General features: G+C 46.1%; 1 protein-coding gene across 1 annotated transcript; it reads left to right on the top strand.

The window, feature by feature from the left end:
* The first annotated feature begins 1,928 nt into the window (after positions 1-1,928).
* On the top strand, positions 1,929-14,426 carry LOC121845659. Its single transcript, XM_042317333.1, has 4 exons — positions 1,929-2,008; positions 5,796-6,009; positions 12,395-12,479; positions 12,724-14,426. Exons 2-4 carry the CDS (start codon positions 5,796-5,798, stop codon positions 13,607-13,609), a joined length of 1,185 nt encoding a protein of 394 aa, XP_042173267.1. The 5' UTR covers positions 1,929-2,008; the 3' UTR covers positions 13,610-14,426.
* The last annotated feature ends 536 nt before the right edge of the window (positions 14,427-14,962 follow it).

The raw sequence follows: 14,962 nt of genomic DNA, 5'->3' as shown, positions 1-14,962 counted from the left end.
GGGGGCGGTCCCTTCTGCTGAGGAGAGGGAACCTGTCGAGCTTGCTGAGGCATGATTGGTGGTTTTGGTTTTTGCATTTGGACCCGACGTCACCAGAAAATCCCCGTTACTTCCATTTTTAGGGGCAGTGTTCTCTAATGCAGACACTGGGAGTTGAGAAGGAAGTACAGAACTTAATAGTTCAATAAACATTTACCAATACAGAACAATAGTAGCGTCTGGACATGTAAAACATAACTCCCGGGGAATGTAAAACATAACTCCCGGGGAATGAACTGGGGAATGTAAAACATAACTCCCGGGGAATGTAAAACATAACTCCTGGGGAATGTAAAACATAACTCCCCGGGAATGTAAAACAGAACTCCCGGGGAATGTAAAACAGAACTCCCGGGGAATGTAAAACAGAACTGCCAGGGAATGTAAAACATAACTCCCGGGGAATGAACTGGGAATGTAAAACATAACTCCTGGGGAATGTAAAACATAACTCCCGGGGAATGTAAAACAGAACTCCCGGGAATGTAAAACAGAACTCCCGGGGAATGTAAAACAGAACTCCCGGGAATGTAAAACAGAACTCCCGGGAATGAACTGGGGAATGTAAAACATAACTCCTGGGGAATGTAAAACATAACTCCCGGGAATGTAAAACAGAACTCCCGGGAATGTAAAACATAACTCCCGGGAATGTAAAACAGAACTCCTGGGGAATGTAAAACATAACTCCCGGGAATGTAAAACAGAACTCCCGGGGAATGTAAAACAGAACTCCCGGGAATGAACTGGGGAATGTAAAACATAACTCCTGGGGAATGTAAAACATAACTCCCGGGAATGAACTGGGGAATGTAAAACATAACTCCTGGGGAATGTAAAACATAACTCCTGAGGAATGAACTGGGGAATGTAAAACATAACTCCTGGGGAATGTAAAACATAACTCCCGGGGAATGAACTGGGGAATGTAAAACATAACTCCTGGGGAATGTAAAACATAACTCCTGAGGAATGAACTGGGGAATGAACCAAAGGGCAAAGGGAGTGACAGGTATTGGGGAGATAATCATAGAAGTGATGGAGTCTAGGTGAGTCTCATGAGGCGCAGGTGCGTGTAACAATGGTGGCAGGTGTGACTAATGACAAGTAAACTGGTGACTTGGAGCACCGGAGAGGGGCAGTGGGAGGAAACGTGACAATATGCCACACCTGTCATGTGGATGGGTGATCTTGGCAAAGGAGAAATCTTCACTAACAGGGATGTAAACAAATTTGTTCATTTGAGAGAAATAAGCTTTATGTGCATCTGGGATTTATTTCAGCTCTTGAACCAGCGGACTAACACTTTACATGTTGTGTTTACAGCTCTACAGATATGTGACAATTTTAGATCATGACAAATAAATTAAATAGAAAATGCTGTGTTAAAACATAGAATATATATATTTTTAAATGAAGATATCACAAATGTTTTACCTGTAAGTACAAACCTATACTGTAGGCACAATGCAATTAGAAAGAGATCTACAATCCAAACAACACCCTAGTACTGTGTATGTCTGAAGCCCATATGATTTGATTATGTAAGGTGAAAGAGTCAGCCCTTGCAGGTGGCTGGGTTAACTTGTGGGTGAGACAGACAGGTGCTGAGTGATATGAATGATGCTTCCATTTCTGCTCAGGCCAAAATGCAAATCCATGAGCAGATTGAAATTGCATCTTTGTCTTTCTGTGTGTGTGCGTGTGTGTGGGTGTGTGTGGGGGTGGGTGGGTGTTTTCTTGTGTGCATGTGCGTGCATGCAGCATATGCATTTTGTACATCTGTGTTTTGATAGGATTTCTAGTCAAATAACCTACAATGGGCCTCAATTCAATGCCCACAGGAGTGTGTCTATAAATAACACAACACGTGACTTGTTAGGAAGAACACAGAACAGAGAGTGTTGGCTAAAATCACTCATACATGTAGGTGTTTTACCATCGGGTTGGACTTACCAAAACAACTAGGGTATGTTATTTTACATTTTAACTGAGTATATGAGGCTAATTGTTTTAAGGCTCCTCTTCATGTTTTCATTCACACTTTTTGAGACAACGCACAACGTTTTTACAGACAACGGTAGACCTATGTTTATAAAAGTATTGATAATGTATAATTGCATTAGTATATTGCATAAAGATATTGCAAAAAAAAAAAACATAACGTCATGAATTGTGTAATCTTCTCTCTTCTCTCAATATCCTTGTGGATATTGTTCCACAAGGATGAAGGACTCATTAGGAAACCACACTTACCTTGACACCTGGGATGTTTGTTTGAACCAGGGCTATGTTGTGCCAGAGCTTTACCATGCTGCCCTGGCCCTGTGCGTCCTTGTGGGGATGCCAGCTCTTGTCTGGTGCCTTTGGCTCTCTCTGAATGGAAGTCACTCTGCAGGTCTCAAACCCACCCAGGTTTTCTCTATAAACCTCTTCACAGTGGAGCTGGTGTTCTGTGTCGAGGTTGTCTTTGACTTGGTCAGCTACCTACTCAGTCAGAATGTATATAAAATACATGGTATAAAATACAAGTATGTTTGAGGAATTTAAATTCTGAGATTTTTGATGTTTTGAATTTGGCGCCCTGCACTTTCACTGGCTGTTGTCATATCGATCCCGTTAACGGGATTTCAGCCCTAAGAAGTATTAAACAAGCTCTTATTATAAGACAGGTGAACTAAGCTTCTGAGGCATGTACAAGTAATTTTCTTCAAGAATCAGTGGCTATCATTCATTTACAAATCCAAAGGTTGATGTAAATGTCACAGATTGCTGTTTTAACCTAAAGCTGCATTACTTGTTTTGCTTTTATAGTGAATGTTGGCTTGTTTTATTAATTATACAATTTGTATTAGGACGGGGTTGCTACATAGGGGATTAGGACAATTAATTTAGGATCAGCAATAATGTCTTCTTCAGGTTGAGAGAATGCCAAGAGTGTGAAAAGCTGTCATCAAGGCAAAGGGTGGCTACTGTGAAGGATCTGACACATACAATATATTTGTTTAACACTTTTTTGGTTACTACTTGATTCCGTATTTGTAATTCCATAGTTGTGATGTCTTTATTATTATTCTAGAATGTAGGAAATAGTAAAAATGAAGAAAAATACTTGAATGACTAGGTGTGTACAAACCTTTGACTGGTACCATATATCTAAAAAGTGGTGCTGTATATTTTAAAAAGAAGTGTGGAATAAAGCAAATCTGATTGATTCAACAGTTCAGGTCCCTGTCTGTCGGACACTTATGAATACAGCATGGCATTAAATATGTATCCCCCTTCAGTGATGAATGCCCCTGTCTTGGCAAATTATATCACCTTTAGGAAACGTGCAAATCCAGACAGGGCCACTGAAAAGTTTTTGTTAACCCTTGTGTGGTGTTTGGGTCTGTGGAACCCATTTTCAATGTCTACTGAAATATAAATAATATAATGAATTATTTGTTCAACCTGAGACTCATTGGCCTTGGCTCATTTTCTGTGAAGAACATGTCAAATAACACATTTTCATTGATTGCCCCCTACACATTTATATCACATTAATATCACATATGTGGGACGGCAGCGTAGCCTAGTCGTTAAGAGTGTTGGACTAGTAACCGAATGGTTGCAAGATCGAATCCCCGAGCTGACAAAGTACAAATCTGTCATTCTGCCCCTGAACAATGCAATTAACCCACTGTTTCTAGGCCGTCATGGAAAATAATAATTTGTTCTTATTAACTGTTAAATTAAGGTAAATAAAGGTAAAATAAAGAAAATGTAGTGGTCGTGGGTATGAAAAGTATGTGTATGTATGTGAAAACAAGTTTAAAAAAATGTTTCCTGTCTGCCTTCACTCTGTCTTCCTCCTCCCTGTGCCTTCTGTTTCAACATAGCACCAAGAACCTTCCTGTCTCCCGTTTTTCTCACAGTGTAGTGTGTGAAACTACACAATGACTTGCAGGAACCTGCACAATGTTATTTAAATAAATAATTTCTATACATTTTTTTCAATAAATTGTTAAAAAAATCTGTATTTTCCGAGACTCTACCCCAGCCAAGTGCAAATTGGGGGACGGACACATCAAATAAATAGCTTTGCATGAGTGGCTCTTTACCATTATCAATCAGTATGGCAAAATAATAACTGCTGAGAGGGCATTAGAAATCATTTTTGAAGAGAGAGAAGCTAGCGTGGAAGGAGCGTCTTCCAATTTGGAAGATTAAGAATTTTACAAATATGAGGATATACTCTGTCAATTCAAATTCTGACAGTGAGTTGGAAAAAGAGGATGAGATTAACCCTCAGCCAGCCCCAGGACCAACCCATCAGCAAACAGCTCATAAGAAGCCTGCAGGAGGATAAATATGGATGTCAAAAAATTGTTAAATTGAATGGTCTTCTTTCCCAAGGAATGAGCCATCCTGCATGGCTGCCATTGGATGCAACCAGGGCCGACGTAGATGCCGGTTACTAATGTGCAGGACATAAAGTCTTCTTTTGAACTGATCATCCCAGACACCATCCAGAAAATCATTCTGGACCTCACTAATTTGGAGGGAAGGTGTGTTATTGGAGAGAGATGGACCAAACTGATTTACATGCATACTTTGGGGTTCTTATCCTTGCTGGGGTTTTCAGATCCAATGGGGAATCCACAGAATCCATGTGGGATGCAGAAACTGGCAGAGAACTTTTCAGTGCAAAAATGTCTCTGGAAAACGTCCACATTATTTTCAGGATTTTCCACTTCGATAACCGAGACACCCAACCAGCTCAGCGGCAGAGAGACAAGCTAGCTGCAATCAGGGACTAGTGGGTGGACCGCCTTCCCCTTATGCCATTTAGGGGCCGCTGCCCCTTCAGGCAGTACATACCTTTAAAAATCACAAAATATGGACTCAAGATCTGGGCTACCTGTGATGCTGTTTCATCATATGTGTGGAACTTGCAAGTGTATACGAGAATGCCAGATGGAGGAGCCCCTGAGAAGAACCAAGGGATGCGGGTTGTCCTCGACCTGACACAGGGACTCCGTTGCCACAACATCACATGCAATAACCTTTTTACTTCACACAAGCTGGGACAGGAGCTCCTCAAGAGGAAGCTGACAATGGTAGGAATGGTATGAAAAAACAAGCCAGAGCTCCCACCTCAGCTGTTGAATACATGGAACAGGCCTATCAATTCCTCTAAGTTTGTGTTCACGGCCGACACGTCCCTAGGGTCCTACGTGCCAAAGAAAGACAAAAATGTGGTACTCGTGAGTACGCTGCTGTCACACCCTGAACTACTTTTACCTGTCTTTGTGATTGTCTCTACCCTCCTCCAGGTGTCGCACATTTTCCCAATTATCCCCTGTGTATTTATACCTGTGTTCCCTGTACCCTTGCCCCACTACTCTGGATTACCGACCTCTGCCTGAGCCTGTCTGCCATCCTGTACCCTTACCCCACTACTCTGGATTACCAACCTCTGCCTGCCCTGACACTGAGCCTGCCTGCCATCCTGTACTTTAGCCTGCCCGTGTTCGATATAATACACTTTTGTTACTTCGACACTGTCTGCACCTGGGTCTTACCTTCAAACATGATAGCTGCATAGGGATGGGAGAATCTGTGGCCAGGAACATTAAAAAACAGAAATCATAATGGATTACAATGCCACAAAAAGAGGGGTGGACAATTTAGACAAGCTGGTGACTGAACCCTACCCTGGCACTTGTGATGTTCTTCAACATCTTTTACATCTCTGAACATTTGTCCTCTAGATGGCATTGATCCCAGAACGGATGAGAGGGAAGCTCCAGAGGAGATGGCTCTTTCTCAAGGAGCTGGGCAAGGCATTGGTAAGATCTCAAATCCAGAGGAGGCAACATATCCCCAGGACCCCAGCTTCTGCAGCCATCGTGAGGAGGATTCAAGATGAGGATGCTCATGCCCCATCCACACTACCCACAGAACTAACAACTCCAATAACTTACGGTAAGTAAGTGTGAGTGATGTAGTTGCATGTGTGCGTGTCTGACTCTCCTACCTTGGCCTGCTGTAACTTTTTTAATATTTCCGCCTGGAACAATTCCTTTGATAAAAATCCATGTGCAATCTAAGCAGTTCATGTTGAAGAGGCCATGGTTGCTGTTCATTCTGCTTGCTTGCTTGGTCTCTCTCACTCTCTCTATGAATGTTCCTCTCTCACTGGCACTCGTTCACTCCCTCTCCCTCTTTCTCCCCCCTTTCTCAGTCCTCACTATGTTACTCAGTTTGCTGTCAGTCGTTCATTCTGCACCATGTTTCCTCACCCACAACTGACTCCAATCTGTTTCTCTCTCTTGTCTCTCTGCGTTCCTCTCTTCACCCCCCCCCTCTTTCTCTCCTGCCCTCGCTTTCACACTCTCTCAGCTCCCAGCTGTGTTACGGAGCTATGTTGTGACGTCCATAGACCCTCCACTGCATCCTCAATCTCCAATCACAAACACAGAGCCATCTCCTTGTGTACTCACGTGACAAAAAGCTACTGTTCTCTACACACTGCTGCTGGACTGGTGGCTACGAAGGGGCAGCCCTTGTAGATATGTTTAAGGGATTCCAGACTAAGGAGGGGGCTAGGGGACCATGCTTTATTGTATCAATGTAAAGTCTCGTCTTCCAGCCAGACTGCTGATTAAGAGGTACAGGTGCGTCAGTCAGGGCCAGAATAACAGAGCATGGAGGAAGAGGGGGCCTAAGCACCAGCCAGGCGAGGAATGTTTTTATGCACATCCTTGGTCTGGGGGACTGAGGGTGAGGGTGGTGGCACTTTCTATATAGGCTACAAAGTATTAACACTTTCCGTATAGTCTACAGAGTACTAACACGTTCTCTATAGACTACATAGTGTTAGCACTCTATTATTATCTTTTCAGATGTGATGTTTTTTGATCATGATGAAGATGATGACTTTTTGGGGGAGACCTGGGGGTCTTACAAATAAAAAGAATTAAACATATATTTATCCTAGGCATGACTACTTAAAACAATCCCCCCCAGACTAATAATGAGTATGTCTGAAGCTCATATAATTTGATTATGTAAGGTGAAAGAATGAACCTTTGCAGATGGCTGGGCTAACCTGTGGCTGGGACAGACAGGCGCTGACTGACATGGCTGATGGTGCTTCCATTTCTGCTCAAGCCAAAATGCAATTCCCTGAGCAGGTTGAAATTCCATCTGTGTGTGTGTCACGACTTCCGTCGAAGTCGGTCCCTCTCCTTGTTCGGGCGGTGTTCGGCGATCAACATCACCGGCCTTCTTGCCATCGCCGATCCACATTTCATTTTCCATTTGTTTTATCTTTGTTTTACACACCTGGTTCCAATTCCCCAATTACTTGTTAATTATTTAACCCTCTGTTCCCCTATGTTTTTTTGTGAGTGATTGTTTGTATGTATACGGTCCGTTATTTTGGGCTAGTTTATTGAATTGTATTTATTGATTCCTTGAGTAAATTACGTTCCTTACTCATATCTGCGGTCCTGCGGCTGACTCCTCCACACCAGCGACACACAGGCCGATCCCAGAATCATTCACCAAACGAATGGAGTCAGCAGGAGGAGACGCCATCCCTGTGGCGCTAGAGGAGCACATCCAGCAGCACGCAACAATGTTGCAACATCTGGGCACCGCCATGGATCGCGTGCTGCAGATGATGGATTGTTGGGAGAGAGGAGGAAGATTTCCAGTGCCTCCACCAACCCTACTACTGCCGACCCCACTGTCCACCCCTACTTCACCCGGTCCCAGCGGGATTCGGCTCGCGCTCCCGAGGGAGTATGATGGGACGGCTGCCGGATGCCAGGGGTTCCTACTACAGCTGGAGCTCTACCTGGCGACCGTCCACCCAGCTCCTTTGGGACGTGAGAGCGTGTCCTCCCTCATCGCCTGCCTCTCAGGCAAAGCCCTGGAGTGGGCCAATGCTGTATGAAGTGAGAGAGATGGGGCGCTGAACCATTACGCAGAGTTTAACCGCCGGGCAGTTTAACTGCGGGTGAACGACGGTTCCACCTGAGGCAGGGGACGAGGAGCGCACAGGATTTCGCATTGGGCTTCCGGACCCTGGCCGCCAGCGTGGGATAGAATGGCGGGGCCCTGATCGATCACTACTGGTGCTGTCTGCACGAGGACGTCCGTCGGGAGTTGGCCTGCCAAGACACCACCCTCACGTTGGTCCAGCTGGTGGACCTGTCCATCCGGCTGGACAACCTGCTGACTACCCGCGGTTGTCCGGATCTGGGCCTGTCAGTTCCATCCCCCAGCACCTCAGCTCCGATGCCCATGGAGCTGGGAGGGGCTGCACTGACGGGGACCGGAGGAGGGGCCATTCCCTGCACCATCTGTGGCCACAGAGGGCAAACTGCTGGTCGGTGCTGGGGGGGTTGCTCAGGGAGTCGAGGCAGCAGGCAGGGCACTAACGTGTCACCCCAGGTGAGTTGGCACCAGGATCACCCAGAGCCCCCTGTTGCTCACATGTATGTGTTTATTGAATTTCCTGAGTTTTCCCCGCATTCCCAGTAGAAGGCGCTCGTAGATTCAGGCGCAGCTGGGAATTTTATTGACCGTTCTTTTGCCCATAGTTTAGGGATCCCCCTTGTTCCTGTGGATATGGCCTTCCCTGTGAATGCCCTAGATAGTTGACCATTAGGGTCAGGGCTGATTAGGGAGGCCACCGCTCCACTTGACATGGTTACGCAGGAGGATCACAAGGAGATAATCTCTTCCTTATTGATTCTCCTGCGTTTCCACTGTGCTGGGCCTACCCTGGTTGACCTGTCATGACCCCACTATTTCGTGGCATCAGAGTGCTCTCAAGGGCTGGTCATGAAAGTGCTCGGGGAGGTGTGTAGGGGTTTCTGTTGGTGCTACCACGGTGGAAAGTCCAGACCAGGTCTCCACCGTGCGCATCACCTCAGAATATGCCGATTTGACTCTCGCCTTCTGTAAGAAGAAGGCGACTCAATTACCACCCCATCGACGAGGGATTGTGAGATAAATCTCCTCTTAGACGCAGCACTTCCCAGGAGTCATGTGTATCATCTGTCACAGGAGGAGACGGCGGCTATTGAAACATATGTCTCCGAATCCTTGGGGCAGGGATACATTCGGCCCTCCACTTCACCTGCCTCCTCAAGTTTATTTTTTGTGAAGAAGAAGGATGGAGGTCTGCTCCCGTATATTGATTATCGGGGTATCAATCAGATCACTGTGAGGTACAGCTACCCGCTGCCTCTCATCGCCAGTGTGATCGAGTCAATGCACGGGGTGCGCTTCTTCACAAAATTGGATCTTAGGAGAGCTTACAACCTGCTGTGTATCCGGGAGGGGGACGAGTGGAAGATGGAATTTAGTACCACCTCAGGGCACTCTGAGTACCTCGTCATGCTGTATGGGTTGATGAATGCTTAATCAGTCTTCCAGGCCTTTGTTGACGAGATTTTCTGGGACCTGTATGGGCAGAGTGTAGTGGTGTATATTGACGACATTCTGATATACTCCGCTACACGCGCCGAGCATGTGTCCCTGGTGCGCAGCGTGCTTGGTAGACTGTTGGAGCATGACCTGAACTTCAAGGCTGAGAACTTCTGTTCTTCCAACAGTCCGTCTCCTTCCTAGGGTACCACATTTCCACATCAGGGGTGGAGATGGAGAGTGACTGCATTTCAGCCATGCGTAATTGGCTGACTCCCACAACGGTAAAGGAAGTGCAGCGGTTTCTAGGGTTTGCCAACTACAACCGGAGATTTATCCAGGGTTTTGGTCAGGTAGCAGCTCCCATTACCTCATTGCTGAAGGGGGGACCGGTGCAACTGCAGTGGTCGGCAGAGGCGGACAGGGCTTTTGGTCACCTGAAGGCTCTGTTTACCTCGGCTACCGTGCTGGCTCATCTGGATCCCTTTTTGGCGGTGGACGTGTCCAATGCTGGGATAGGAGACGTGCTCTCTCAGCGCCCAGGCACGCCACCTAAGCTTCGCCCCTGTGCTTTCTTTTCGACGAAGCTCAGCCTGACAGAGTGAAACTATGATGTGGGGGACCGGGAGCTGTTGGCTCTTGTCAAGGCTCTGAATGTGTGGAGACATTGGCTTGAGGGGGCTAAATACCCTTTTCTCATCTGGACTGACCACCGCAATCTGGAGTACATCCGGGCGGCAAGGAGACTGAACCCTCGAAGGGCAAGGTGAGCCATGTTCTTTACCCATTTTGTTTTCACTCTGTCCTACAGACCAGGTTCCCAGAACGCTAAGGCAGACACACTGTCCCGGATATATGACAAAGAGGAGCAGTCCATGGATCACACTCCCATACTTCTGGCCTCTTGCGTGGTGGCACTAGTGGAATGGGAGTTTGATGCGGACATCGAGCAGGTTTTACGCACAGAGCCCACTCCTCCCCAGTGTCCAGCTGGGCGTCTGTACTTTCCGTCTACTGTCCGCGATTGTTTGATCTATTGGGCCCACATGTTACCCTCCTCTGGTCATCCTGGCATCGGTCGAACGGTGCGTTGCCTTAGTGGGAAGTACTGGTACTCCACCTTGGCCAAGGACGTGAGGGTTTATGTTTCCTCCTGCTCGGTGTGCACCCAGTGCAAGGTTCCCAGACATCTGCTCAGAGGGAAGTTACAACCCCTACCCATTCCACAACGGCCGTGGTCGTACCTGTTGGTGGACTTCCTGACGGATCTTCCTCCCTCACAGGGCAACACCACGATCCTGGTTGTTGTGGATCGGTTTTCTAAGTCCTGCCGTCTCCTCCCTTTTCCCGGTCTCCCTACGTCCCAACAGACTGCGGGGCCCTGTTTACTCACATCTTCCCGGCATTAAGGGGTGCCAGAGGACATAGTCTCTGATATGAGGTCCCCAATTCACGTCCAGAGTATGGAGAGCATTCATGGAACGTCTGCGGGTCTTGGTCAGCCTCACCTCAGGTTTTCACCCCGAGAGTAATGGGCAGGTGGAGAGAGTAAATCAGGATGTGGGAAGGTTTCTGCGGTCATATTGCCAGGACTGGCCAGGGGAGTGGGCGGGGTTCATCCCCTGGGCAGAGATGGTGAAAAACTCACTCCGCCACTCCTCCACTAACCTCTCCCCCTTCCAGTGCATACTGGGGTATCAGCCGGTTCTGGCACCTTGGCATCAGAGCCAGATTGAAGCTCCTGCGGTGGACGAATGGTTTAAGTGCTCGGAGGAGACCTGGGACGCTGCTCATTTACACCTGCAACGGGCCAGGAGGCGGCAGAAGACGAGCGCCGACCGCCACCGCAGTGAGGCCCCAGTGTTTGCACAGGTGGACCGGGTATGGCTGTCGACCCGAATCCTGCCCCTCCACCTGCCCTGCCGGAATTTGGGTCCACAGTTTGTGCGTCCTTTGAAGATCCTGAGGAGACTGAACGAGGTATGCTACAGGTTACAGCTGTCCCTCAGATTACCGTATTAATCCCTCGCTCCATGTGTCTCTCCTCAGGCCGGTGGTGGCTGGTCCACTCCAGGAGTCTGAGGTGTGGGAGGATCCTCCACCCCCTCCGGACATCGAGGGGACCCTGGCGTATGCTGTTCGAGCCATCCTAGACTCGAGGCGTCGGGCGAGGGGTACCTCTTTCAGTACCTCTTTGAGTGGGAGGGGTACTGTCCAGAGGAGAGATGCTGGGTGCCGGTGGAGGACGTCCTGGACCCTTCGTTGCTGCGGGAGTTCCACCGTCTCCACCCTGATAGCCCTGCGCCTCGTCCTCCAGGTCATCCCCGAAGTTGGTGTCGGTGTGCTACTGGAGGCATCAAGGGGGGGTACTGTCACGACTTCCACCGAAGTCGGTCCCTCTCCTTGTTCGGGCGGCGTTCGGTGGTCGACGTCACAAGCCTTCTAGCCATCGCCGATCCACTTTTCATTTTCCATTTGTTTTGTCTTTGTTTTACACACCTGGTTCCAATTCCCCAACTACTTGTTCATTAGTTAACCCTCTGTTCACCCATGTTTTTTTGTGAGTGATTGTTTGTATGTACCCAGTCCGTTATTGTGGGCTAGTTTACTGTATTGTATTTATTGATTCCTTGAGTAAATTACGTTCCTCATATCTGCTGTCCTGCGCCTGGCTCCTCCACACCAGCTACACACAGGCCGATCACAGTGTGTTTGTGTGTGCTTGTAGCACATGCATTTGGTTAATCTGTGTTTTGTTCATGATAGGCTTTCTAGTCAAATAAAATTACTTGCTGCAAACTAAACATACGATGGAGCTCAATTAATTAATGCACAAAGGGGTGTGTTTATGTAAATAATGCAACACGTGACTTGTTAGGAAGAACACAGGACAGAGAGATTTGGCTAAAATCATTTATACGTGCAGGTTTCATCGGCTTGGACACAGCCTTCTGCAGGAGAGAGAACCACACATATTGTGAATCAAGGTCTGAGTTACCAAAACAACTCAGGTAGGTTATTTGACATTTTAACTTCACTGAGTATTTTATCTCAGACAAATTGTTTTAAATCTCCTGTTCATGTTTTCATTCAGACTTTCTGAGAGAATGTACAAAGCTTTGACATTTTAGTAGACCTATGTATATCTGAGTATTTTTATGTATGCTTTGAGTCAGTATATATGTATGTTTGAATTCATATTTTTTCAATAATATATTGAAACTGAATTGTGTAATCTCCCCTTTCTCATTTCAGATATTGTTCCACAAGGATGAATGACTCTTCAGGAAACCACACTTACCTTGACAACTGGGATGTTTGCCTTAACCAGGGCTATGTTGTGATAATATTGTCCTGTGCTGCCCAGGTCCTGTGCTTCATTCTGGGGTTTCCAGCTCTGGTCTGGTGCCTCTGGCTCTCTCTGAGTGGAAGTCTCTCTGGAGGTCTCAAACCCACCCATATCTTCCCTATTAACCTGTTTGCAGTGGAGCTGGTGTTCTGTACCGAGGTTCTCCTTCAGGTGTTCAACTACTTCATTCAGAACATCATGTTAGAGCAGGCTGGTTTTTTCCTCTATATCGTCTCCTGGACCTGCCGGCCCCTGCTCCAGAGCTGCATCTGTGTGGAGAGATACCTGGCGGTAGCCCATCCTGTGGCTTTCCTCAAATACAGGCGCCGGAGGTACAGGGTGGCTTGTTCAATCATGGTCTGGGTGTTGACACTTGCTTACGCAAGTAGCCTTTTTTTGTATTTTGAAGAAACCTCAGGTTATGTGCTCATTGGTGTCTATTGTCTTGGGATGGCTGTCATTTCTCTCTGCTGCTTCTTCATCCTGCGTGTGCTGAAGCAGCCTGGTCCAGGAGAGGTGGAGGGGGGCAGAGGGGGAGAGAAGAAACAGGGAAAGACAGATCCACATAAGGTTAGAGCTTTTGGGATCATCTTAACCAACCTAGTGATCATCTTGGCAAGCTCCATCACGGTGGTTGTTGGTTGGGCCACCTTTTCATCCAGTCTTGACTACAACTGCAATGTCTTCCCCATGTTGCTGATTGTTAACATCTTCAGTGTCATGGTCTCACCCCTGATGCACCTCTACAGAGAGGGAAGGCTGCCATGCCGTAGAGGGCCAGAGACACGTTAGACTTACAGTTGTGGGTACTAAAAGAACAGGTTTATGTGAGAAACTGTCACTCTGAGACGTTGTGTTAAATACTCTTTGAATTAAAATGGTTCTGTCAATTCCGAGGCGCAGCCTAACTTCTTAGTGCCTGCGACTGTAGTTTAAATATTCATAGAAACGGCAAAGGCGTTGAAATGTAGTGTCATGTTTTGTTTAATAAATAGTTTTTATTATTTTAATTTGTTGGCAAGAAGCAAAATAATTTTGTGAGATATAGCTTGTTAGCGTTAAAGTTGATGTGGAAAGGTCAATGTGCAGTTCAAACAAAAACAACGTGGATTCCCTGTTTTGGTATAAAGCTGAGGGATGGTGATGGAGAAACTCTCAAATGATGAGGCTGTACAGTGTTTTTTTACACTTGTGTTGTTTACAAACAAAGGAGTTAAACCAACTTAGTTTTGATTCTGATAGGGTGGGAAGGTTGAACTAAGCTCACGATGCATTTATGAATTCTATTCCTTGAGTCCATGGTTAAATATCATTAATTATGCCATTTTATTTGTCTTGTATAGCTGTTAATCTAAGGGAAATTAGGGAGATACATTGTGAGATTTCACTATCACCTCATGCTCACAATTCCAACCTATTCCTGACTGTTTTGCTTGTTTTTACTAAATATATCCCCATACTTTTATGTAGCTAAATCATCTTTTAACTTGTGTTACATCCTGTAAAGCACTTTCTTCTCTACTATTGAGTGGGGTTCTATATTGAAATGTATTGCTGTATGTTTTAAAAGAAGTGTGGAATAAAGTATCTGATTGATTGAACAGTTAAAGTCCCCATCTCTCTGTCACATGATTAAAACATGTCTTTCAAATGTCAAGATCTCAAGTTGTATTTATTTTATCTCATGTACTGTAGCAGTCAATACAAACTGAAATACATGATCATGCATAATGAATTAGCAACAACGAAAAAAATCAATTTTATTAAAATATTTTTTTAAATCAATAATGTCCTGCTGCCTTAAAGCCAATCAATAATCTATGAGCATAAATACCATTGACCTCATGTTCCATTCAGTTTATACTTCGGTAAAGTAAGTTTGATTGTCACTGTGATTCGGTCAGGGGATAGCCAGTCTCTGAATTTAGATTTTAGGAGGCTGACAGCGAAGTCAGTGCAAAATTGTGTCCGTCTTTCATGAAGCCGGGTAGAGACAGGTTATGAAGTACCTCAGTATATGTAACGGCATTCAGAGGAAGAAGGTGAGGACCAACGTGCAGCGAGGTATGTGTTCATATTATTTATTTGAAACTGAACACTAAATACAAAATAATAAAAGGAATAACCGAAACAGTTCTGACAGGT

The sequence above is a fragment of the Oncorhynchus tshawytscha genome, unplaced genomic scaffold (genome assembly GCF_018296145.1).
Source record: "Oncorhynchus tshawytscha isolate Ot180627B unplaced genomic scaffold, Otsh_v2.0 Un_contig_963_pilon_pilon, whole genome shotgun sequence".
Classification (NCBI taxonomy): Eukaryota; Metazoa; Chordata; class Actinopteri; order Salmoniformes; family Salmonidae; genus Oncorhynchus; species Oncorhynchus tshawytscha.
This window is presented reverse-complemented; position numbering and strand designations above follow the sequence as displayed.